General features: G+C 48.4%; 5 protein-coding genes across 7 annotated transcripts in view; 2 read left to right on the top strand and 3 right to left on the bottom strand.

The window, feature by feature from the left end:
- Nucleotides 1-5,582, bottom strand: part of ctsa (cathepsin A) — a 143,125-nt gene extending 137,543 nt beyond the window's left edge. Inside the window, exons 1-14 of one of the 2 annotated variants that reach the window (XM_052076100.1) lie at nt 5,487-5,582; nt 4,606-4,766; nt 4,417-4,528; nt 4,149-4,199; nt 3,692-3,778; nt 3,444-3,599; nt 2,493-2,669; nt 2,315-2,409; nt 2,036-2,114; nt 1,492-1,640; nt 753-828; nt 591-680; nt 405-506; nt 80-325 (exon numbers count right to left, since the gene is read on the bottom strand). In XM_052076100.1, coding sequence (XP_051932060.1) covers nt 242-325; nt 405-506; nt 591-680; nt 753-828; nt 1,492-1,640; nt 2,036-2,114; nt 2,315-2,409; nt 2,493-2,669; nt 3,444-3,599; nt 3,692-3,778; nt 4,149-4,199; nt 4,417-4,528; nt 4,606-4,766 — 1,419 coding nt within the window. In that variant the 5' untranslated portion in view covers nt 5,487-5,582 and the 3' untranslated portion in view covers nt 80-241. Of the gene's footprint in view, nt 1-79; nt 326-404; nt 507-590; nt 681-752; nt 829-1,491; nt 1,641-2,035; nt 2,115-2,314; nt 2,410-2,492; nt 2,670-3,443; nt 3,600-3,691; nt 3,779-4,148; nt 4,200-4,416; nt 4,529-4,605; nt 4,767-5,486 lie in introns of those variants that run through there. The other variant, XM_052076101.1, reaches the window with a different exon arrangement.
- Nucleotides 5,583-6,327: 745 nt separating this feature from the next.
- Nucleotides 6,328-9,204, bottom strand: snrpb (small nuclear ribonucleoprotein polypeptides B and B1). Its single transcript, XM_052076132.1, has 7 exons — nt 9,054-9,204; nt 7,680-7,831; nt 7,492-7,603; nt 7,217-7,369; nt 7,016-7,151; nt 6,570-6,695; nt 6,328-6,481 (listed from the first exon to the last, which is right to left on the bottom strand). The coding sequence occupies exons 1-7, from the start codon at nt 9,054-9,056 to the stop codon at nt 6,441-6,443; spliced, it is 723 nt and encodes a 240-aa protein (XP_051932092.1). The 5' UTR covers nt 9,057-9,204; the 3' UTR covers nt 6,328-6,440.
- A 360-nt stretch (nt 9,205-9,564) lies between these two features.
- Nucleotides 9,565-14,135, top strand: LOC127607627 (E3 ubiquitin-protein ligase RNF182). 2 transcript variants are annotated; one of them, XM_052076122.1, is made up of 7 exons: nt 9,565-9,846; nt 10,405-10,584; nt 10,653-10,806; nt 11,156-11,223; nt 11,393-11,510; nt 11,881-12,110; nt 13,068-14,135. In XM_052076122.1, the coding sequence occupies exons 2-7, from the start codon at nt 10,480-10,482 to the stop codon at nt 13,278-13,280; spliced, it is 888 nt and encodes a 295-aa protein (XP_051932082.1). In that variant the 5' UTR covers nt 9,565-9,846; nt 10,405-10,479; the 3' UTR covers nt 13,281-14,135. The 2 variants fall into 2 exon arrangements, with proteins under 2 accessions (XP_051932082.1, XP_051932081.1); XM_052076121.1 differs by having other exon boundaries at nt 9,567-9,846; nt 10,457-10,584.
- Nucleotides 14,136-14,282: 147 nt separating this feature from the next.
- Nucleotides 14,283-16,936, top strand: zgc:109913 (regulator of G-protein signaling 9-binding protein). Its single transcript, XM_052076116.1, is given in 7 exon segments — nt 14,283-14,418; nt 14,420-14,477; nt 14,479-14,571; nt 15,816-16,023; nt 16,235-16,447; nt 16,531-16,682; nt 16,765-16,936. Coding segments are annotated over 7 exon segments (1,011 nt in total). The 5' UTR covers nt 14,283-14,302; the 3' UTR covers nt 16,936.
- Nucleotides 16,937-18,082: 1,146 nt separating this feature from the next.
- Nucleotides 18,083-20,999, bottom strand: ube2c (ubiquitin-conjugating enzyme E2C). Its single transcript, XM_052076148.1, has 7 exons — nt 20,831-20,999; nt 19,852-19,972; nt 19,658-19,685; nt 18,666-18,752; nt 18,394-18,598; nt 18,256-18,315; nt 18,083-18,139 (listed from the first exon to the last, which is right to left on the bottom strand). The coding sequence occupies exons 2-7, from the start codon at nt 19,956-19,958 to the stop codon at nt 18,102-18,104; spliced, it is 525 nt and encodes a 174-aa protein (XP_051932108.1). The 5' UTR covers nt 19,959-19,972; nt 20,831-20,999; the 3' UTR covers nt 18,083-18,101.
- Nucleotides 21,000-21,762: the final 763 nt, after the last annotated feature.

Raw genomic sequence — 21,762 nt, 5'->3', positions numbered from 1 at the left:
TAACTGGGAGATTACAATGAAATCAAATTTTGAAAAATGGTTCATTCATCATTTTCGAAAGAATTTGCACAGTCACAGGTAAGATAAAGGTTTTATTTGTCACTTTCCCTTATTTAAAAACAATACAATAAAAAGAAACAATCAGCATGTGCAACATAAGTCATCGGATCAGGTGATCACCATAGTAACAAGTAGTTGATCAAAAAGTGGCGCTCATTAACATGGAAAAGTGGCCCGATGCTCAGAAGGGTTGCTTGTTGATGAATCTGGAGAAGACGGCGAACGCCGCCGCGGGTTTGTCCGTCGGCACCATGTGACCCGAACCCTGCGGGCGAGCCGGAGCGGAGTTCCGAGTTCAATCGACGAGCGCAAAATACGATGACGTCATTGGCGCCGGTGTTTACCTTGACGGTGAGGAAGGCCAAGTTGCTAAACTCTTTGACGAAGCCGCCCACCTGCCGCCCGTCCTCGCCCTCGTACAGCCACGGACGCCGACTCACCTGCACCTACGTGCATTCAAAAGGCTCCCAATTAGTGTCACAGCCACGCCCACATACACACACCTTACCTAGTGATCAAGGGCCACTAACCTCCTGGTTCAAAGACTCCACAAACCACTCGTCCCCCATGAAGTTACAAGCCATGTCCACGTCGCCGTTGTACACCAGCACGCGGTATTTCTAGACACACACACACCAAAACGTAAGTGAAACAACGGGAAGAGGAATGCAGTGCGCACGGCGGGTTCATACCAGTGCAGCCAGAAGTTTAAGGTACTGCTTTCTGACGTCCTGATACAGCTTGCCATACTTGAGGTGCACCTCGGCACTGACAAAGACCAAGGGAATTAATTCCGGCAGTCAGCATTCACCTTTGTGTTAGATAATCGCATAGGGCGTCTTTCGCTAGTCCTCGCAGAGGCAGCATAGCATCGGAAGCTAACGGCCTAGGTCAAATTTGACACTCAAGAGCCACCTTGGGTTTTTAAAACAGACACGTGGGTCAGCTTGTCCATTAAAAACCTCAAGAAAACAAAACAAACAAAAAAATGGGGTGTAAAATGTAGGTCTTAAATTGGTTAGTTGGAATGAAATGACACATGAAACGTTTACAAAAAAGGGGATGTCAAAAAACAAAAATGGTGGTGGGGGTACTGAAAAACATTTAATACGCGTTTTCCGTGAAAAACGGCGAGAATGTTAAAAAATAGATATGAACCAAAAAGAAGATATTGAAAAATTTTGTTTTTAACCCTCAAATGTCTCAGTATCCTGAGATCCACTGTACTAGGTTGAAACATTTGAATTCCTTTTATTATTGAAATAAACTTGCTACTTCACATTTTAGCCTTGTCTGTCCCAATATGTCCCAAGATTTGTCCAGATCTTTTTTTTTTTCTCTTCGGGCCCTTTCCCAGGTACGGCCGGGATAGCGACAGTGGCACCGCTGCGGTGCTGTTCCGAAGCATTGCGGTAGTGGCGGCGCAGTCACCTGCAGATGGTCCAGTCGAGCGCCTTATCGCTTATGTGTAGGACGCGTCGCACTAGCGGGTTATTGAGGAAGCGGGTGGCGGGCGTGGAGTTGGTGCAGGGCGGCTCCAGGCGCACTGGGGTCTTGCCGGATGCCAGACCTAGCAGCTTCTGAAGTGGAAAAAGGAGCAAACGTGCCCGTTCAAAGCCGTCCAGAAATCTAAACATGATGTGGATTTTGGCTTTTGAAATTTAAAAGGCTCTAGTCAAAAAGTCGCCATGTTGTTTGCATTGAAAATTGAAATACAGTACAAGACATTCTTCCATTCACAAAAAAAAAAGAAAGAAAACAAGTCGCCATTTCTAATGCTAAGTAAAATCCCCTCAACATTGGTTTGAATGCGTGCAAGGATTCAAGGCAGTCGAGGTGAAACATTTTGTACCTGACAAAAAGAGCAAAATGGTCAAGGCGCCCGGGATGAACGGGCCCGGGACGATGATGACGGGGTTGGAGTCGCTAAGGTTTGGCGCTTGAATAAATACTACAATTTGAAGTCAGTTCATACCTTGTTCCACATCTGTGTCCACTCGTGATGGATGAAGACGTTCCCCAGGTATCGCACCACCAGCTGGCCCTGCTCCACACTAAAAACACGAAATTCAGGGACCACAGGCGCCAGTTTGAAGCAATTAGAATTTAGAATCCAACAAAAACTTGGGAGTCAAGCAAGCCGGCAACCGATCGTCAATCTCTCCAACAAGACGCGCACAATCCCACCCCAAAAACTTGCACGTATGCACACACGACGGGCAACGAGTGAGGGCGGGCGGCGGCGGCCTCTGACCTGAACCTACTACGGGGGACGCCGCCAGGACACGGCGCGTACAGGTTGTACATGTTGAGCCCCGAGCCGTAGATGATGTCCTGAACCTCGCCCAGCTGAGAGCAAAGCAAAGATACATCAAGTGGTTTGCGACTTGGAGCCGTGGGGCGATGGGGTCGAAAGAACAGGCGGCACTCACGGCGTCGGAGCAGTTGGCGTGGGGGTTTTGGTGGAAGTCGCATTTGCCTTGGCTGCAGCACGACGCCTGCAGGCGACTCCACAGGCGGCTTCCCAGCAGGCCGTGGTAGTACGCAAAGTACACCAGCGAGTTGTCGTTCAGCTCGTAGCTGGACATCCCGTTGCCAACTGCCATGCCCTGAGCACAAAACCTTACGATCGTGACTCAAACTAAGCCAATGCGTTACAGTGGGCCTCAATAATAAGCAAAAATTCATTATTTGCAGTTTTTTTCACGTTTTGCCAATTCCCCCCCCCAAGGTCCAAAATGAGTCAATTTCCTGATTTTGCCATGAATGGCTTCAGGGTATCCATTCATCCATCCATTTTCCAAACCGCTTAATCCTCACTAGGGTTGCGGGGGGTGCTGGAGCCTATCCCAGCCATCTTCGGGCAGTAGGCGGGGGACACCCTGAATCAGTTGCCAGCCAATCGCAGGGCACACAGAGACGAACAACCATCCACGCTCACATTCACACCTAGGGACAATTTAGAGTGTTCAATCAGCCTGCCATGCATATTTTTGGAATGTGGGAGGAAACCGGAGCACCCGGAGAAAACCCACGCAGGCCCGGGGAGAACATGCAAACTCCACACAGGGAGGCCGGAGCTGGAATCGAACCCGGTACCTCTGCACTGTGAAGCAGATGCGCTAACCACTGGGCTACCGGGCCGCCCGGCTTCAGTGTAGTGCTGTGAAATGACGATATTTTTTTTGCTTCAGACGCAAGACTTCACCCGACGCCAACAACAGGGAGGGGTTAGCTTCCTTTTACACTTCAAACAGATGTCTTCAAATATAATTTCCTAGTTGCTGAAATACATTTCCTCCAAAGCAAAGCCGATGAATTGGCGGACGTGATCGCTTTCTTTCAAATAGCCACCCAGCCGTCGATGACCTCGTGAGGCTCACCTGAAGATTGAGGGTGTCGTCCTCCATCACCCTCTCGGCCAGCGTGGGAATGTAAATGCCGCCGTAGCTTTCTCCCGTGAGGAAAAGCGGGTTGGCGCTCAGCTCGGGGAAAAGACGGAAGAACTCCTTCAGCGCCAAGTAGTTGAGCATGGACACCTGAGACGCGCCGCGTTGGGAAAAAAAACAAAGCAATGAAAGCTATGAACAAGATGCCATGACTGACGGACGGGTGGTGTGACCCTGCTGACCTCTGTGTCGTTGGTGGCGTAGTCGCCGTCATCAGAGTAGGAGAAGCCCACCCCTGGTGGAGACTCCAGGTACAACATGTTGGCGATCTGAAAGCGCCCCAACGCACATCAGCAATGACAACGACAGTGTAATGTTGGTTTGTAAATGTGTAACGATTAATTAACAACTAATCGATTATCAAAATACACTTTTTGGGGGGGATAATTGTTTAGATCTTTTTCTTTTTAATTCAGGTTGTCCGATTCCTCAGAATGTCAGATGGTCATCAGTAAATATTCTCAGATTTCTGTAGGAATCCCGGCAGATTTTCAAAATAAGACTTTTACAACCAACTTCTTTTACTTTGAAAATAATCATCAGAATGAGAATGTCTGACAATTTTCTGATATGCGAATCCAAGCGGAAGGAGCGAGGTCGCAAAGCAAGCAAAGCCAGACATCCGCGAGGGGTCGTGACCTTGTTCCAGGAGTGCGGGTTTTCTCTCAGGGAGGCGCCGTCATCCTCCACCTGCACAAGCCAGAAGACGGCCGTGTTACAAAACGACTTCACGGCCAATTGAAACAGTACGCAGTCTGTCTCTCATCTCTCAAATCTCGCTCACATGTCAAGGCGACAAAAATTCCTCCAAAAGACGGACGGCTAGCATCTGGCAACATTCCCAACTCAAGGGTGAGGTACCTCAAGGCACCGCCCGAAATTTGACACACGTGCCGTCACCGCCTACCAGGAAGGGTCCGTGCTCCGTCAGCAGGCCGTCCAGCGAGCTGCACCCGGGACCGCCGTTGAGCCACAGCACGACCGGGTCGGACGCCGGAGAATTCTGAGACTCCGCGAACCTGCCGGGAGGAAGTTGGCGGCTGAGTGTGGGCACGCAGCGTCACTCACGTGTGTCATGCGCCTCGGGTACGCTCACCAGTAGTGCAAATGCTTCCCGTCCGCCACGTTCAAGTATCCTGAGAAGTGCCGGAAGCTGGGCTGCTTGGGAAGCCCGGGAAGGTTGACAACTTCGTCGTCGGCCGGTGCCGCCGCCGCTGTACTCGCTAACAAGAAGTACAACAGCGCCACCGCCGCCATCTGACAGGAAGATACACCATTAGAAAAGGCCCGCACGCTTGCGGTCAATCGATGAGGTTGACTGACTGTAACGTTCCAACGATTAATTGATTGATCAACAACTAACCAATCATCAAAATGAATTGAGTATTATTTTTGATAGGCGTTGAAACTTTTACTTTTTAAATTTTTTAAATGCTCTTGAGTTCTCAACAGTAAATAATCAGTTTCTGTAGTCCACCATAAATATGTACGGATTAGAAGTCAAATCAAAGTGAATCAAAATAAAACATTTGCTTTTGTTTTGATTGGACGATTAACATTTTTGTCATTTTCTGACATGTTCCGGACCAAACCAGCCAATGAATCATAAATCCTTATCGTTTGTGCATTTTATGAACTGTCAATTTGACGAAAGAGATAAAAATTTAATTTTTTAATAGTATTCAGCGACAATGCAGGGGACATAAACTGATTAGCAAAATAATCTTTTAGTAAAGCCCTAAACGATTTGACTTTTTGGAATGTGATGAAGTTGCACCACTTTATCAAAGGAGAAGGCAACGGCGGCGACACTTCTCCGCCAGTTCGACAGCAAAGTTAGCAAAGTGGCCTGAGGTCTACCCGGTAGCTCGTCGCGACACTCGCGCAACAACTAACAACACCAACAACAGTTAACGGCTCAATTTGTGCCACCGACAAGAAGTGTGCCGCAAAAGGCAAACTCGAGCGTCGTCTTACCTTCGTCTTCGCGTTTTGCTTCCGGATCACATGACCGCTCGAGGAAAAGCGCGTGACTGATCGTGATATTGGGTCACGTGATTGGGGGATTGCCAAACGAGTTCGCGTTCACGCGACACTTCCACTTCTTTTTTCCCCGAGTTTGTCTACATCTTCAGTTCAGTAATGTATTTGAATTGACAGTTTGCCTTTATAGTCCTCTGTTCCGCAGAACTCATTTTATACTACCTCTGAATTATATGCAACTAATGAAAACCCTTATATCGGATTTTGTTCGTATTGTCCGTTTTACTTCGGGTGTTTCCTTTTTTCTACGTATCAAACTTGGTTGTGTGGAATGTTCATTCATCCTAATTATCCACATTTCTATGAACCTCACAAAAGATTCAATTGTCTAGTAGTATAATTCCAACACAATGGCTTATCCGACATGTACAGCACGGCAGAGTTGTGAGATCAGCTTTGCTTATGAGCTTCCAATTTTCACCTGCTCACTTTTTCTTTCCTTGTTTTTTTTACATTTCATACGATTTTTGTTTGGTTCAAATGAAAGTTCGCCTTGAGCTTGACCTAGTTCTAGTTTTATGTATTCTTATCGACAATTGCATTTGCTGCTCTTTACATTTATTTTTAATCATGAAGTTTTAGTCACTCACTTCTTTACCAGTGTACTTTTTTTCCGCGTTTTGAATTTGATGACAACAGACAAGTGTTGCTCTTCTGTGAGCGGTACAAGTTAGGAGGTCTCGCATATGTTCCGTTATGTACATGTACAAGTGTTTTCACAAGATCATTGGAGAACCTTGAATGTTTGAAAAATAGGCCAACATCAATCAAGTGGTTACCATAGAAATCAATCTGCCCTGCATGAGGCAAACATCCACCTTTATTAAAAAACAACGTGTCAAAACCATCAAGAAAACAAAAGCAACATTTGTACAGAGTGCGAGTCTTTTAAGGACGTGGGGGCGGTCTCAGGCCGGGAGGAGGAGGTCCTGCCACAGAAAAAATAAAAACAGGCGGGGATATGAAGGATTTCACTTGTGGAATTGTCCACGTCGCGGACGACGACGACGGGCTTACCTCTCATGCCAGGGGGAGGAGGCCTCATGCCTGGGGGGGGCATGCCCATGGGAGCGCCTCTGCCTGGGGGCATTCCCATGGGTGGACCCATTGGCGGCCGCATGCCAGGGGGGGGACCCATCATACCTGTGCACAAGGACCATCCACAGCTCAACTCCACTGGTTTCCATATAAAGTAACTCGATTGCAGTTAATCCCTTTCCAACCCGCTGCCCAACAAAAAAACAAAAATTAATAATTGGACATTGTATTCGGGGCCCAATGAATGTGGATGTATTGAGGTAATAAAATTCGGAAAACCGATTCAGTGAAAAAATACATTGTGGATAAAATCAACTCCTTTTCACTCCGGAATGCCAAATACAACAGATGCAAATCGCAGACAGGACACTTGACTGTTCACAAGACTTATGGGCCGTTTTCCTCAATCAAAATATTTTGATTACCAGGAGGCGGTGCTCCACGGCCCATTGGAGGCGGGGCACCTCGTCCGGGTCCGGGCGGATACTGTGTGGGAGCCCCCGCGATGCTAGCCCCCGCGGCGGCGGCGGCAACGGTGCCTCGGCCCTGCGGCGTCATCACCTGCGGGAGCGACAGCAAAATCGGTCAGGAGCCCAAGCGGACGCCAGCGCCGACGTACGCCTTACCTGTTGCGAAGGACCGCCCACTCCCCTCACGGGTCCCGCCAACCCAGCGGGAGCCTGCGGCATCGGCGCACCGGCGGGGACGCCGCGGCCTGCCGCCCGGCCCACGCCAGGACCGCCGGCCACGCCTGCCAGAGGGACGCGAGCAATGCCCGTCTGATGGGTGGGGAAAGGACGGTCAGGAAGTCGATCAAATTTATGATAAGGACATTTCAAATTTATATGACCAATATCAACATACTGAACCAAAAAAAAAAAAAGTGCCACGAGAGGCTTACGTCTTTGGGTGGCGGGCCCTCCACCGTCATGGAGACCAGGTTCTCCCCCCTCAGCAGGACCAAGCCCAGCACTCGCTTCTCCTCCCTTTCGGGCTGCTTGGAGTTCTTGGGCCTGCGCAAGTGCACGAAGAGCAAATTAGCATGCACGGTAGTGTTTAGTCATTGGCGTCGGGCGGGGCGTAGCTTACTTGATCTTGCGGAACTCGTCGCAGTCGCATAGGATGAGGTTCATGTGCTTGTCAAAGGCCTTGAAGGTGCCGATGAAGATGCGGCCGTCCTGCAGGATGCACCTCATGCGGAAGTCGATGTGCTGCAGCATCTTGCTGCTCTTGCCCACAGTCTGGGGAAGGAGAAAAAAAACAACACCCATCACTCACAGGGGAAATTTTCACCAGCCATTAGGTTTGCCATTCATCAATATGGAAGAAACAGGAAAGTCTTTCAAACAGCTCAAAAAATGCAAACAAAAATTGTTCAGGGATCTACACGAACTTTCACAATGAAAGCATTGGTGTGACCCATTTTTTTGGTGGCACTGGCACAGGTTTGGGCGCACTTTTGGGGCAGGACAGGACAACCATATTTACTCATGTATTGTTGTCTCAAGCGCGGCACTGGTTAGAACTAGTGATGTGTCCTTTGTGTCGAGCCTTCGATGCATGTACCGAATAAACATCAGATGCTCCTTGCTGTACAAATAAAGGTATACGGTCGTAATTTCACTCCCGTGCTTACTTAGTGAGCCTGAATTTGTCGGTTATTAAGCTTGGTTGTCTCTCTAGGCAGAAAACTGCGGCATCGTTTAGATGTCAGTGGACAGCCTATGCACACATTTACTTGCATAGCTGACTCCATTAGTGAGGTGAAAATGATGAGAATATCCATCGGTATGATGACCCCCCCCCCCTGCAATATTGGGGAGAGAAACAAAACATTTACCCACATGTGTTTAAACTCTCCCTCAAAAAATGAGCACACCAGCCAAAAAAAAAAACTATTTTTAATTGGACAAATAATCGCTGGCTGCAGCTCAAAACGTTAAGCTCGGTTAAATGTAGACTAGAGAACGAGTGTTTTGATTGGCAATGCATTTATTTCTTTATTAAAAGTGAGGGTCCACTTTGTGCAACCAAACGAACACAACAACTTTGTGTGGAACTCAATTTTCAGTTGCTTCGCTGACTTTTTTCGCATTTGCGGGACGAAGGTTGAAAGATCGGACAAGCGACGTTGTTCGAACGTTGCTTGTCCGGCTAGCCGTCATGTTAGCCGGCCGCTATGCTAACAGCACAAAGCTCAAGCAAAGTCCAACAATGTCTGCAATCGGACGCAAGTCTTCCACTTCTTCTTCAGAAGGAGAAGGAGATTAGAAAGTCTGAAAGAGTTTGGACCGAAAGACCAAGTGCTCCAACTTGTCAGGCCGAGAGAGCATTTCGGCTTCTCGCGCCCAGCCGCCCTCAAACCGTCCATCCATCGAGCGGCAAACTGGGATATAAAACGACGTAAATGGCGATCGCCTGAAAGTGCTCATCAAGTCAACTTGAATGTCCAAACGCACTCACCATGTTTGCGGTTCTGATGGCTCCGATTGACGACGGATTCTCAGGACACTACGAAAAATCAAAAAATTGAGCCGCGGGAACACCGACGAGCCCGTCTTTAATGAAAGACTTACCGGAAATGACGTCGCTGAACATATGCACCGCCCCTCTCAACTTGTCCCCGTCATACAAGAGCGACAGTCAGACGTTCCTGCACATACAGAGATAAATAACCATTCACACCCATCCCGTCAGTGAGTGGGAACCTGATCCCACGCTGGCCGCACTCAAGTCAGGCTAGTGTACCACTACAACACCAGGGAAACAAAAATATAATGCAACTAAGATAAGATAATATATCCTTTATTTGTCCCACACTGGGGAAATTTACAGTCTACAGCGGCAAAATTGTGGATAGAAAGAAGAAAATCGCCCCACCCCCAAAATGCATGAAATTTTATTTTTGCAAAACGATCCTAAGAAAACATCGACACAAAGTGAGGCTTTGGGAGGCGTCATCACTGGATGACAAACGTTCTTGTGTAGTCACGAGTTGAATGATTGTGGAGGCGTCGTCATCCTTCGCGCTGTGGGCCGGTTGTCATGGTAACCCGGGATCCCGCGCGCGCCGCCGCTGTGGGAACTGCAGTGAGTCACCGCGACGCACGCAAGCGCGAACGCGCGCTGCCGGGCTCGCCGAGCAATCGCCGAACGAGATGACGTGACGGAGGAAAGAAGCGAGGGATCGATCACGTCGGCATCCAACAGTGATTGATTGACAGCTGTCAACAAGTCGACCGTGCACGCACATCAGGTGAGCGAGCGAACCCGTCGCGTGGTAAAGTGACCCACGCACGATTGTTCCCGCTGCACCTCTACGTCCCTGCGTTCATTTCTCCGTTGGTTAGCGTTATGTGACGTCACAGACGCGCACGCACCGTACACTTTGTTGGGGTGTCTTTTTTCTTGGAGGAGGGGGTGGTACATAAATCTTCACCGAGATGAACATGCAAGACGCCTCCGTCGCTATTTGGATCACTCGGCTTGTGGTCGCCGATGATGTCATAAATTCAATGATGACCTCACAGCTTCCCTCCGGCTCCAGTGAAAGTGAGGGAGCATAATCTGATCCATTTTTGGGAATAAACAGAAAGAAAAGCCAATGACCATGTTTGAGACCAGCACGTCACCGAATTGGACTCGTCCAACTGGCTGATAATGTTGTTCAGTGAAGCTGTTGTCATAGCAACATCCGTTATGTCCCCTCGGTCGCGCTCGCAAAACAACCGCCGCTTGCCGCTACAAAACATATGACACTGTTGCGTGTTCGCGCTTGTGTGCGTTTGCACATCACTCGACGCACACGCGGAAGGATGCTCATGCACGAGTGCATCGCCATGACGACTGACGGCGATGTCTCGCAGATGGCCGAGCGTCTCCACCTTGGATGCCGTCACCGGGAAGTGACATCGCGCGCCTTCTGCCTCAGACAGCCGACAGGATGACCCGGCGGGGTGAGAAGACGGAGCCGAGCCGGGAGCCGCAAGGCCAGGTGAGATACGCCGTCGCCCCACGTTGGGACGGTGCCGCCGTCAACGTACGGGGGACGCATGCGTGCAGATGACGAGGTGGACCGAGTCGCCGGCGTTGACGCTGGACGAGCTGGAGTGTAAAATCTGCTACAATCGCTACGACGCTCGCAGCCGCAAGCCCAAAGTTCTGGCGTGTCTGCACCGCGTGTGCGCCAAGTGTCTGAAGAGGATGCTGGACGCGGGTGAGTCCGCTCCTTGCAGCTCAATCGTGATCTCATCACACGCACGAGTGTCACAACTCATCGACTACTCATCGCGTGTCAAATAAATCATCCCGCCTTTCGAGCTCGCCTAACTGGTAAAGAAGGGCCCAAGTGACTTGGACTCCTCCACTTGGGCCAGGATCTCAGCTTCCATCCGCACGGCATCGCCGAGACAAGTGGTGAGCGTGTGACAATCGTCATCTGACTCCAGAATGGATGCTAGCACGCTAGCACGCTAGCACTTGCCACGCTAACATACGAGTCGCAAAAAGTGTCGAGAAGCCTTCCGCTGTGGTTTGAGTCTCACGTGTTTGACGTTGTCATCCAGGCGAGTCGTCGCCATCCGTCCTCATTTGTCCCTTTTGCCGTCACCAGACTCGCCTCCCACAACAAGAGGTACTTTATTTCTTTTCTTCTACCTTCCTTTTTTCTCCTCTTTTTCCTCCTTTTCTTCCTCCGCTCCTTCCTTTTCTGCCTTTTCCTTCTTCCTGTTTCTTCCATTTCTACTTTTTCTCAATTTTCATCTTGTTCTCCCGGTCCTTGGTACTCCTTTGCCCGTGTCAAGGTCTGGCTGATGGATGACGACCGCCAAATCCTGGCAGTCCTGTCATGTGGCGAGCGGGCTCGGCGTGGAGGAGGCGTCCCGCGCAGAGAAGTTGTGCTTAACCCCGACTCGCTGAGAGGTGAAATCATCCGCCTTCCGATACGAGTCGAGAGTTTTTGCAATTAGGCCTCTCGTGGAGTTTCAACCACGTTAGCTTAGCCTTTCGCCCCGCCAGCTGAAATGAAAACGGCAGTTAGCGTCGATGTTGAGCTTCTTTAAGCAACGGAGTAAAACAGAAACAGTTCAGCAACAACATCCGCACTAACAATATACTGGAACTACTCAGTTCATGTAGGGTATTCTTTATCCTTTGCGTAGAACCGCTAACACGAGTACCGTATTTGGGGAGTTGAGGTGTCGTGAATTCTGGACAGGACACAATCCGCTGCAATACAAATTTGCTCACCGTTCTCGTTTGTTTTCAACGCGTATGCATGTGGCGTGTTCAGGCGCGGACCGCACGCCGCGCTCTTCGGACTGCCTGGTGATCACCATCATGGAGCTGCCGGCTGACTCGCCATCTTCGGACGAGTTGAGGACGCTCAATGCGGCGGAGGCGGTGGCTTTATACCGACGGCATTCCAGCCAGGACTCATTGGCCTGCGACCTTCCCACCCGCAAGTGCGGCTCCTGGACGTCTCGCCGTTTGCCCCGCTGCCTGCTGGGGGCGCTGTGTATGGTTAGTCCTCTGGTGTACACCATCACCACGTGGACATTAGGGTCCACCGATTAGAATTCTTTTGAGGGCTGATGTCGATTCGATATTTGGCAGGAAAAAAACAGTTTAAAAAAACATTCATTCATTCATTCATCTTCCGAGCCGCTTGATCCTCATTAGGGTCGCGGGGGGTGCTGGAGCCTATCCCAGCCGTCTCCGGGCAGTAGGCGGGGGACACCCTGAATCGGTTGCCAGCCAATTGCAGGGCACACAGAGACGAACAACCATTCGCAATCACACTCACACCGAGGGACAATTTAGAGTGTTCAATCAGCCTGCCATGCATATTTTTGGAATGTGGGAGGAAACCGGAGCACCCGGAGAAAACCCACGCAGGCCCGGGGAGAACATGCAAACTCCACACAGGGAGGCCGGAGCTGGAATCGAACTACCTCTGCACTGTGAAGCCGACGTGCTAACCACTGGACTACCGGGCCGCCTAGTTTAAAAAAACATAATCAAAAAAACATCAATAAAATTAGTTTAAATTTTTTTTTTTAAGGGACCACCGTAATTCTTACAATGATAAAGATCTGAATTACAAACAGATTATTTGACTGTTTTACAAATTCATCAACATTCACAGCAAAGAAAAATCCCCATGATCTTTGCCCTTAGTTGTAAAATGTTTTTAAAAATGGGCAGATTTGCTTGAATTTTATTAATTTATGTTGTTGTGTATTAATGGGGGTGGCGCTCTGTAAAAAATAGCAAAAAAAAAAAAAAAAAAAACATACATACCGAATGGATTGGTCAAATCCTAGTCCAAAAACTTGATTCGATTTTTTCTTGCTTGGGTTTTTTTGACTCTGTACCTCTCCTTAAGTGCATTCTAATCCCACCTGTGTTTTTTTCTATGCGCTAGTGTTAATGGCTCTGTGTGTGTGTGTGTGTGTGTGTGTACGCACGTTCTTTCAGGTGTACTTCAGCTCGCTTCCAGTTGGCATCTACCTACTGATGATGGCTCACATGTGGCCGGGCGTGCTGCTGGTCAGCCTGGTCCCGTCCACGCTGCTTCTGCTGGTCCTCTACGGCTTCTGCCAGTGCTTGTGCCACGAGCTACTGCAGGCGCTCGCCACCCGTCGCCGCGACAACGCCACCATCGCCATCACGTCCGCGGAAGACGACTAGCACTCGCTGTGACCGTCGAGCACCTCGGGCGCCGCCAGGGCCACTCAAAATCTTGACATTTGTTAGCTGTAACGTAGACATGACGTGCGGTCGGAATACTCATTGGCGGCCAGGAATTCAATGAGGAATTAGCAGTTTTAAAAGATTTGAATGAAGCCACACTTCACCTCGTCTGTCACGTCTTTTGTCTCTGCTAGGTTGTTCTTCCTCAGGTGCACTGGTTTCTTTAAAAAAAAAATATATATATATTGAGTGTAATCTGCCTGGAAATTACAAATTGATAATATGAGGATGATTCCTGGAAAACTGTCGGCAAATGGAGCACTCTCATCCAGACAATGTGAAAGTAACATGCTATACTTTGGTTATGTAAGGCGTGGGGGCAATTTTTGGACAACAGGAAGCAGACTGTCAGGTGGTGTTCTTTTTTTTTTTTTTTTACTTGGTCTGAAAGCTATCCATCACTCATGCCTCACCTAAACAACTTTGTCCACACGCGTCACACCACATGGCGGATGTGCTGCTAGCCTAGCTTAGCACAGAGATGGCAGGCGGCAAGTTAGCTAGCTCCTTGAGTGGTGTCCTTAGTTGAAACTCTAGTAGACTAGAAACTCAAGGTGTCCTTGAGTTTCTAGAAAGGCGCCCACAAATAAAATGTATTATTATTATTATTATTATTATTATAGCTTTCAACCAAAAAAGCTAGCGACCAGGCCTGACCCGAATAGGCAAAAGCCACACATTTACTCTCACTATATATCATTTCTGGAGGGGGAATGTCAGCAAAAAACAAAAACCGAGGGATAGGTTCTCCCAAAAAGGCAGAATAATCGATTCTTATTATAAATGACAAGATTAGCAGGACATTGAGAGCAAAAAAAGGCCAAGAGATTTGGAGTTCCCCCCCTTAAACCCATAAAGAGAGCCTACCCGGCCACTCAATACAAAATCAAAAATGTTGCTGGTCTTATTGCTAAGCTAGGCTAGTCGCTCAACTAACATTTGTGTGCAACACATTGACAATGAAAATGAATAAAAACCACGAAACTCAACACAACTCCTGTTCCAACTATGTCATGGAGAGAATCTTTTTGGCCACGCTAAGGAGTCAGCGTCAAACGCGTCGCGGCACGTCGGCAAGCTGCTCTCGGTCCGCTGGCGCCAATTGTCAAGACGACCAGTGACCCCGGAGACCCTAGAACAACAACAAAACGAGCAGGAGGAAGACGAGAGTAGGAGAAGAGGAACACCGGAGAGAGGAACAGCTCACCAGCAACACAACAACGCCCAGGTAGCTAGCTTGCGTTTGACTTTAGCGTCGTTGTTGTTTTTGGTCCTGAACGCTTTGATGCAGGGATAAGATTCTATAAGTTTCATGGTCATATGTTTGAGAAGTGGTCAATTTGACATCCACAAGGGACAAAATAAAACAAAGTATGTAAGAAAGTGTCTCTAAACCTTGATTCTTTTGAAACAGGCGGCTTTTTTCTTTTCAGTATCGTTACATAAAGTGCGTTTTTGTTGTCCAAGACACAAAGAGGACCCCGCCGCTCAACCGCACCCAAAGTAATTGCTTTGTTTTGTTTTACCCAATGTATGTCACGATTGTGCCCGAAGCGATAGAATGATCGCTTCGTGCACAACAAAATAACGAAGTGGATCCCCGAAATAGCAGACACAAAAAGAGATTTTGTCAGAGAACAAAAGGAGTCTTTAATGACGAACACAAAATACCCGACAGGGAAAATAACAAAAAACGCTGGTCAAAATAAGGACCAGGGATAGAATCAAGAGAACAACAGAAAACGCTTGCGGAAAAAATAGCAAGGAAGGTCTGATTAGACAATGATATAAATTTCATACGCGAGAGGAACAATGGCGCGTAATAACAGCCACAAGGCTAAGAGGCAACGAGTAATCCAAATAGGAATTGAGCGAGAGAATATTGGCGTGGCGTGGAATTCTCCGGCAGTGAGTAGACTGCCAGAGCGTCCAAATAAAGGCAGAGTAATCACTCACAAATGGGTGACAGGTGTGCAGGCGGCGGGGAGAAAGCCCGCCCCCTGCTGGCAAACACGGGACGTGACAATGTAGAAGTCACACCGATTACACTCGCTTTTCATGTTACAAAGTGACGATACGATCACAACTATCACATTGATTCGTGATACGTTACCAGACTGAAATGCGATCACTTCTCGCATTTTAGCTATTCCATGAGACCTCTCTTTTTTTCCGCTGCGAAACGTCACTGACGGGCTGAGAAGGTTCATCGGTATTGATGTGGTCAGTGACAATCCAGGTGATGCACGAAAACTCGCTTCCATCGGCTCTTAGTCTGTGAATTTTTCCACAGTTTGCCGTCATTTTCCAGAAAACGACCATCCGTCGGTGACGGATTGACCGCTCCGTTTTGCTGCCTTGGCAAACACACCGCGATCTTAAAATCATTTCATTTTGACTATGGCCAATGTGTGCCACCATGGCAAATGGCCATCTTCTTACCACCTTTCCGCTGATGTCGATTGGGCGCAGGGGTCAAAGGTCATCATGAGCGAGCGGCACGATGGTGGCGAGCGCGCCCAGGAGAGGCTGGCGCGGGTCACTTCCTGTTTCCAGACGCTGGTGCGCCTCACTTCCTGTTTCCAGCAGTTGGCGGTCTCACTGGGAAGCTCAGCCGACTGCGCCTTCCTCAGGCGCGAGATTGCACACGTCAGGGCGCTCGCTACAAACGTCGCCAACGGTGACACGCACGCATACCCTCTCGCATATACTAGCTCACTCTCGCTGACACTTACTCTCACTTACTCCGACATATCCTGCTCTCACTCAAATTCATTCAGTTGCTCGCACATGACGCTCTCGCACGCCCTTACTTTAAGCATTCATATTTGAATGCTTGACTTTGACTGATGCCCCAAGTTTTTTTTTTTTTTTTTTTGGGGGGGGTGGAGGCCTGTCCTGCCATCTCACGCATCTCCTGTCCAACTGCAACTCGGGCCCGGCGGGTCCTGACTCTTCAGCAGAGCGACAAGAGCTGGAGCGCGTGTGGGTCCACTTCCTGTCCGCCATGGAGAACTTCCTGCGGGACCTGCGCAAGGTTAGCGACCTGATTGTGCGCTTCCCACTGGGCCAGAAAAAGGACCGCCGCTCATTGATCAACACAGGTCAGCAACCCCCCCCCCCCCCCCACGTGCCCGCCCGGGATGATTGGTGGACCGATAATGACTTCACCTGTTGCTTCCTTCAGGGTGTCTGGACGGAGTGGTGGGCGTGGCCACGAGGGCCGCCTCGGTTCGGACACCTTGGATGGTCTCCGACGTGGACGACCTCTACCAGGGCTCGGGTCTTCAGGAACACCTCAATAGCCTGGAAGCCATGATGAGCGACATGCAGCTCAGGGTGAACACACACACTCACGGATGCACGCACAAACATTTCGGCTCACGTTTCCTCTGATGGAAAGGCGGCGTGTTCCCGCTAGGTTCCTGTAGCATTCTGGTCAGTGGAGGCCACGCAGACGACGTGCGGCGAAATCACCGACGAGGCCGAAGAAAGCCTGGAAGAGGCGTCCGTCGAGGAGTCGTCCGTTGAGGAGTCATTCGTCTGCTGCCGGCCATCGACACGCTCGGGCCTCGGCTGCGGCTGGTCATAGCTGTCAATTTTCAAATTGACGGTTGTTTGGATCGAACTGGCTTTGGAATCTTCACGCTATCGTCACCTCTGGTGCGCCCTAGGCTGAAATTGTGCATCAGGATAACAGAGCTGTGGTTTGAATGTGACGTGGGCCAATTTTTTTCCCAACCAATGTGCCGTGAGACATTAGCTGATATTACACCCGAAATGATCCAATGTGACTTATTTGAATGAAAGATTATGCGCTCTCCCGTAAAGAAATTGGCTGCATTTATCCAATTTCTGTAACGGGCAGAACGATGAAACGCTAAATTTTGGTTTTCATAATTCAAATTGTGGCGGCCCGGTAGTCCAGTGGTTAGCACGTGGGCGTCACAGTAAAGAGGTACCAGGTTCGATTCCAGCTCCGGCCTCCCTGTGTGGAGTTTGCATGTTCTCCCCGGGCCTGCGTGGGTTTTCTCCGGGTGCTCCGGTTTCCTCCCACATTCCAAAAATATGCATGGCAGGCTGATTGAACACTCTAAATTGTCCCTAGGTTTGAGTGTGAGTGCGAATGGTTGTTCGTCTCTGTGTGCCCTGCGATTGGCTGTCAACTGTCCGAAGACAGCTGGGATAGGCTCCAGCACCCCCCGCGACCCTAGTGAGGATTAAGCGGTTCAGAAAATGGATGGATGGATAATTCAAATTGTGCAATTATTGTCTGCTAAGGAACTGCAAATAGTTGAATTGGGTTATTAGAAGTTGGAGAGGGGAATGTGGGGGGCCACACGCTCCACCTCTTGCGAGGGAAAGCGTGTCATTTCCGCTACGTTGTTTTTGGCGCGTTATCCGGTGGGCCAGCGTGGGAAAAGGCCGCCTTTGACAAATGGAAGAGAGCAAATGATGAAAAATCCAGCAAGATATCAGAGACGCCAATACCGAGGACGTGATGACAATTACCCCCCCCCCCCCCTTCAAGACCAATGTCGCCGAAAAGAGTTGGAACAAATTTGGTATTTTACTGTTCCAATCACACAAAAGTGAATTTCGTGTGTGCTCCAAAAAGAAAAATGCTGAAAAGACAAGCAATGTGTTAAATTAAGAACTTTATTGATTGAATGAAAGGCAAACAGACGTACAACAAAAATATTTTACAAACAAGAAAACGCACACAGATTTAAAAAAAAAAAAAAAAGTGGAGCAGGTTCACAGGTGGAAGGTTGAGTGCAGATGAGCTTTGTAAGCTGAAAGCAGAGGATGGGGGCAGTTAGATGGGAAATTCCCTTCACCCTTACGTCTCGCAAAAAATGTAAAAAAATTAAGTTGAGCAAATACAACGCCCCTTTTTTGTGCAACCCACCTTCTTGATTTGGCCAAAGCGCAGCGGCTGCGGCGTTAAGCGGACTCTCGTTGTTGGGCTCTGGAAGGAAAAGCCAAAAGGATGCGGGTGAGCTCGCAACAAGAAGCGGGCACGGAGGCCGGGCCAAGCGAGCATTACCTCCCAACAGGCTTTGGATTGACAGCAGGACGGCACGCACATCCAGCAGCGCCGACCACTTGTCCTTGAGGATGTCCAGGCAGATGAAGCCTTGCTCATCCACATTAGGATGGAAACACGGCGACAGGAAGCGCACGCGCGGCGCCTGGTACGGGTATCCGGCTGGGAAGTCGAGCGACAGCTTGTAGCGCAGACCCTCATAGACCTGCGGCATCGCAGCCGTCAGACATTTGTTTGAACGCCCACACCGGGGACTGCTCGCCAAAACCTACCGTGTCGCGGGCGCCGTCAATGGTTCCTACCCATTTGAAGAGGTTGTCAGACTCGGGGAAGGCCGAGATTCCCTTGTCGCCCGCCATCTGCACGCAAACAAGCAAATCACTTCAAGTTTAATCGCCGCCCAATGTATTGTAATTAGAATTAAGTATATATATATTTTTTTTAAATGAGTCACTTTGAAAAATCTGATCAATTGTATTTTCCGAGGCGCCCCGGTAGTCCAGTGGTTAGCACGTCGGCTTCACAGTGCAGAGGTACCGGGTTTAATTCCAGCTCCGGCCTCCCTGTGTGGAGTTTGCATGTTCTCCCCGGGCCTGCGTGGGTTTTCTCCGGGTGCTCCGGTTTCCTCCCACATTCCAAAAAACATGCATGGCAGGCTGATCAGGCGGTCTAAATTCGTCCCTCGGTGTGAGTGGATGGTTGTTCGTCTCTGTGTGCCCTGCGATTGGCTGGCAACTGATTCAGGGTGTCCCCCGCCTACTGCCCGAAGACGGCTGGGATAGGCCCCAGCACCCCCCGCGACCCTAGTGAGGATCAAGCGGTTCGGAAAATGGATGGATGGATGCATTTTCCGAGCATTTGATTGATAACACTATCCCCGCCAACAACGTGGAGAAAAATCAGCAAAAATTAATGGTCAATTTTATGGAGGAAGGTAGAATGTTTGAATGTCGTTATCTTGGTTTTATGTTACTTTAAAAAAAAAAAGGCAAACAAAGGCTGATGTGAGCAGAGTTAATATCAGACAAGTAATCAGTTGAGCCCTAATTGTTTTTGTATTGTTTATTCAATAAAAAGTAACTTATGAAATTGCCATGAGCTTTTTCTTTATTACAAATTGTATGAACAAACATTGTTCACCAATGCAATCAAAGGCGACAGCGATTGTTGAATGCAATGGCGCACATATGTCATCTGTTCCACACTGCCTCGTGTGGTGTGGAGGTTAAACTGCAATAAAGCATGACATGAAAAGTGCACTCACCATCAACGTCATCAGCTCCTGTTGGAGCCTGCAAAACAGAATCAACACCATGTTTATCTTTTAATCAGGAGTGCATTTTTGAAAAGTCATTCCTCACACACTTGCCTGCCAATGACTCATGTTCATGCTTTCATTAGCTGGAGCCAATAATGGCACAAATTAGACAAGATGAACAATTGCACCGCCGTACACACCGTTTGGTGACCGATCCTTTGGTAGTGTTGCCACCAGCTTCGTTGCCCTTCATGGCGGCAGCAGCGCCTCCAGCTGAGGCAGCGGGGTCCAAGTTCTGAGAGGCCATCGGTCAGCTCTGAGCTGCACATAAGCAAAAATCCAGCATGTGGCTTGGACAAGGCAACTTTGTAAAAGCCCAACTTGAAATGTGGAAATGTAACAGCAAATCTAGAGGTTCAACTAACACTTATTTGAATAAGTGACTATGACTGTTGATTATTTTCCAATGAATCTGATTTTTTTTTTTTTTATCGCTTCCCGTAATTTTCTTGAAAACAGGACATGATTTCAAAGTAATAGTGTAGAAAATGTAATTGCTCAATGACTGGCTTGGTCTGAAACATTCGTGTGAAAATCAGCTGATTGTTTTCCAAGGCTTATTTGGAAAAATCGCCCAAAGATAGCCAATCTGCTTTCATGGAGGACGACAGACTGCTAATGAGATGAAACCGGAGGATTTGAAGTTAGGGGTTCAAAACGACTTTATCAAATTAGTTTAAATCCTTCAATGAATTTCTTGATCAATCCAATCAAGTGCTGAATGAAATGGATTGAAAGTGTGACACCTCGAGAATGAAATCGTATTTGATAGGTCAAAGGAGAAAGCCTAAGATTAAAGGCCAAACTTCAAGTCCCACTTTGGAATGTTAAAAAATTGAATTTGGCAAAGTCTTCTTGAAGGCCATCATGACAGGCGATTTGGAAACGTTAGCCCCGCGAATCGGAGTACACAAACGCCCAGATCAACGAGTCGCTCGCTCCCCAACCTTCGAACGAGTGGGACGACTGCACGTCGAGGATTGTGTTGGCTTCAAGAAACGTTTGTGGTTAGCTAACTCGGCTAAGCGACTCAAGCTAGCGCCTAGTTTGTTTGCGTTCAGCATCATGGTTCACATGCTTTGACTCCAATCCGACGCTTGCTCAGTTTGTCGAACTCACCGTGGCGTCTGTCGATGAACTTGCGTCAAGCCAAAAGGCGAAAGAAAAGCGAAAAAAGACGTAAGGCTCCCACTTGCCCAACACAGTGCCGCTCCCGATTTAAACAGACGACAATTGGCGCGTTGAGCCAATCGGCGGCCGAGTTTCAAACCCAGACGTCTCTCTTTTTTTTGCTAGCCAATGTCAGCGCCTGCTTCAATGGACGGACGTTGCGATTGGACAAGACACACCCGGAAGTACATGAAACCGAACCTCGAATAACATCACCTTCAAAAGTCAAGTCAAGTCAACTGTATATAGAGCACTTTCAAAACAGCCATCGCTTCATACAAAGTGCTGTACGTGGAGCAAGTTAACATATACAATAAACAGTAAAACAAATCGGTAATAAAGACGGTAGAAAGCACCAAACAGTAAAACCAAGAACAAATCTAAGTCATGCTCAGTCGAATGCCAAAAGGAAGAATTCACAACTTTATTCTTAGAATATATAGTATTTAAATGAGACACTGTACGTCCAACGGTGCTGTAAAACATTTACATGAGAGCTGCGTTGAGCAAAAACAGGATTGAAAACACATGACAAAAAATGAGATATTGTCAAAAATGTCCTATATTTCAGCAAAAAAATGGCTCCCATTGCAAATAAGGACAACGTCTGAGTCCTATTTCAGATACACAAGTCAAAAATGTTCTGTCAGTCGTCCCACTTTAATTTTAAAAACAACTATGGCATTATTTCCAATCCCCAAATTACTGTACCAAGAAAACCCCAAAGCAACTAAACATTGATGGTGTGCGCTTGTCACTTTTTTCTATGTATTTTTCTATGTTTTCTAACATTTTCTATGTTGTCCTTCTAAGCTCCATCATGCTGTACTCGTCCGTATTTCTTAATTAAAAGATAGGATGTCTGTTCCCCCGTTTTCTGA

Source organism: Hippocampus zosterae, chromosome 9 (assembly GCF_025434085.1).
Source record: "Hippocampus zosterae strain Florida chromosome 9, ASM2543408v3, whole genome shotgun sequence".
Taxonomy (NCBI): Eukaryota; Metazoa; Chordata; class Actinopteri; order Syngnathiformes; family Syngnathidae; genus Hippocampus; species Hippocampus zosterae.
This window is presented reverse-complemented; position numbering and strand designations above follow the sequence as displayed.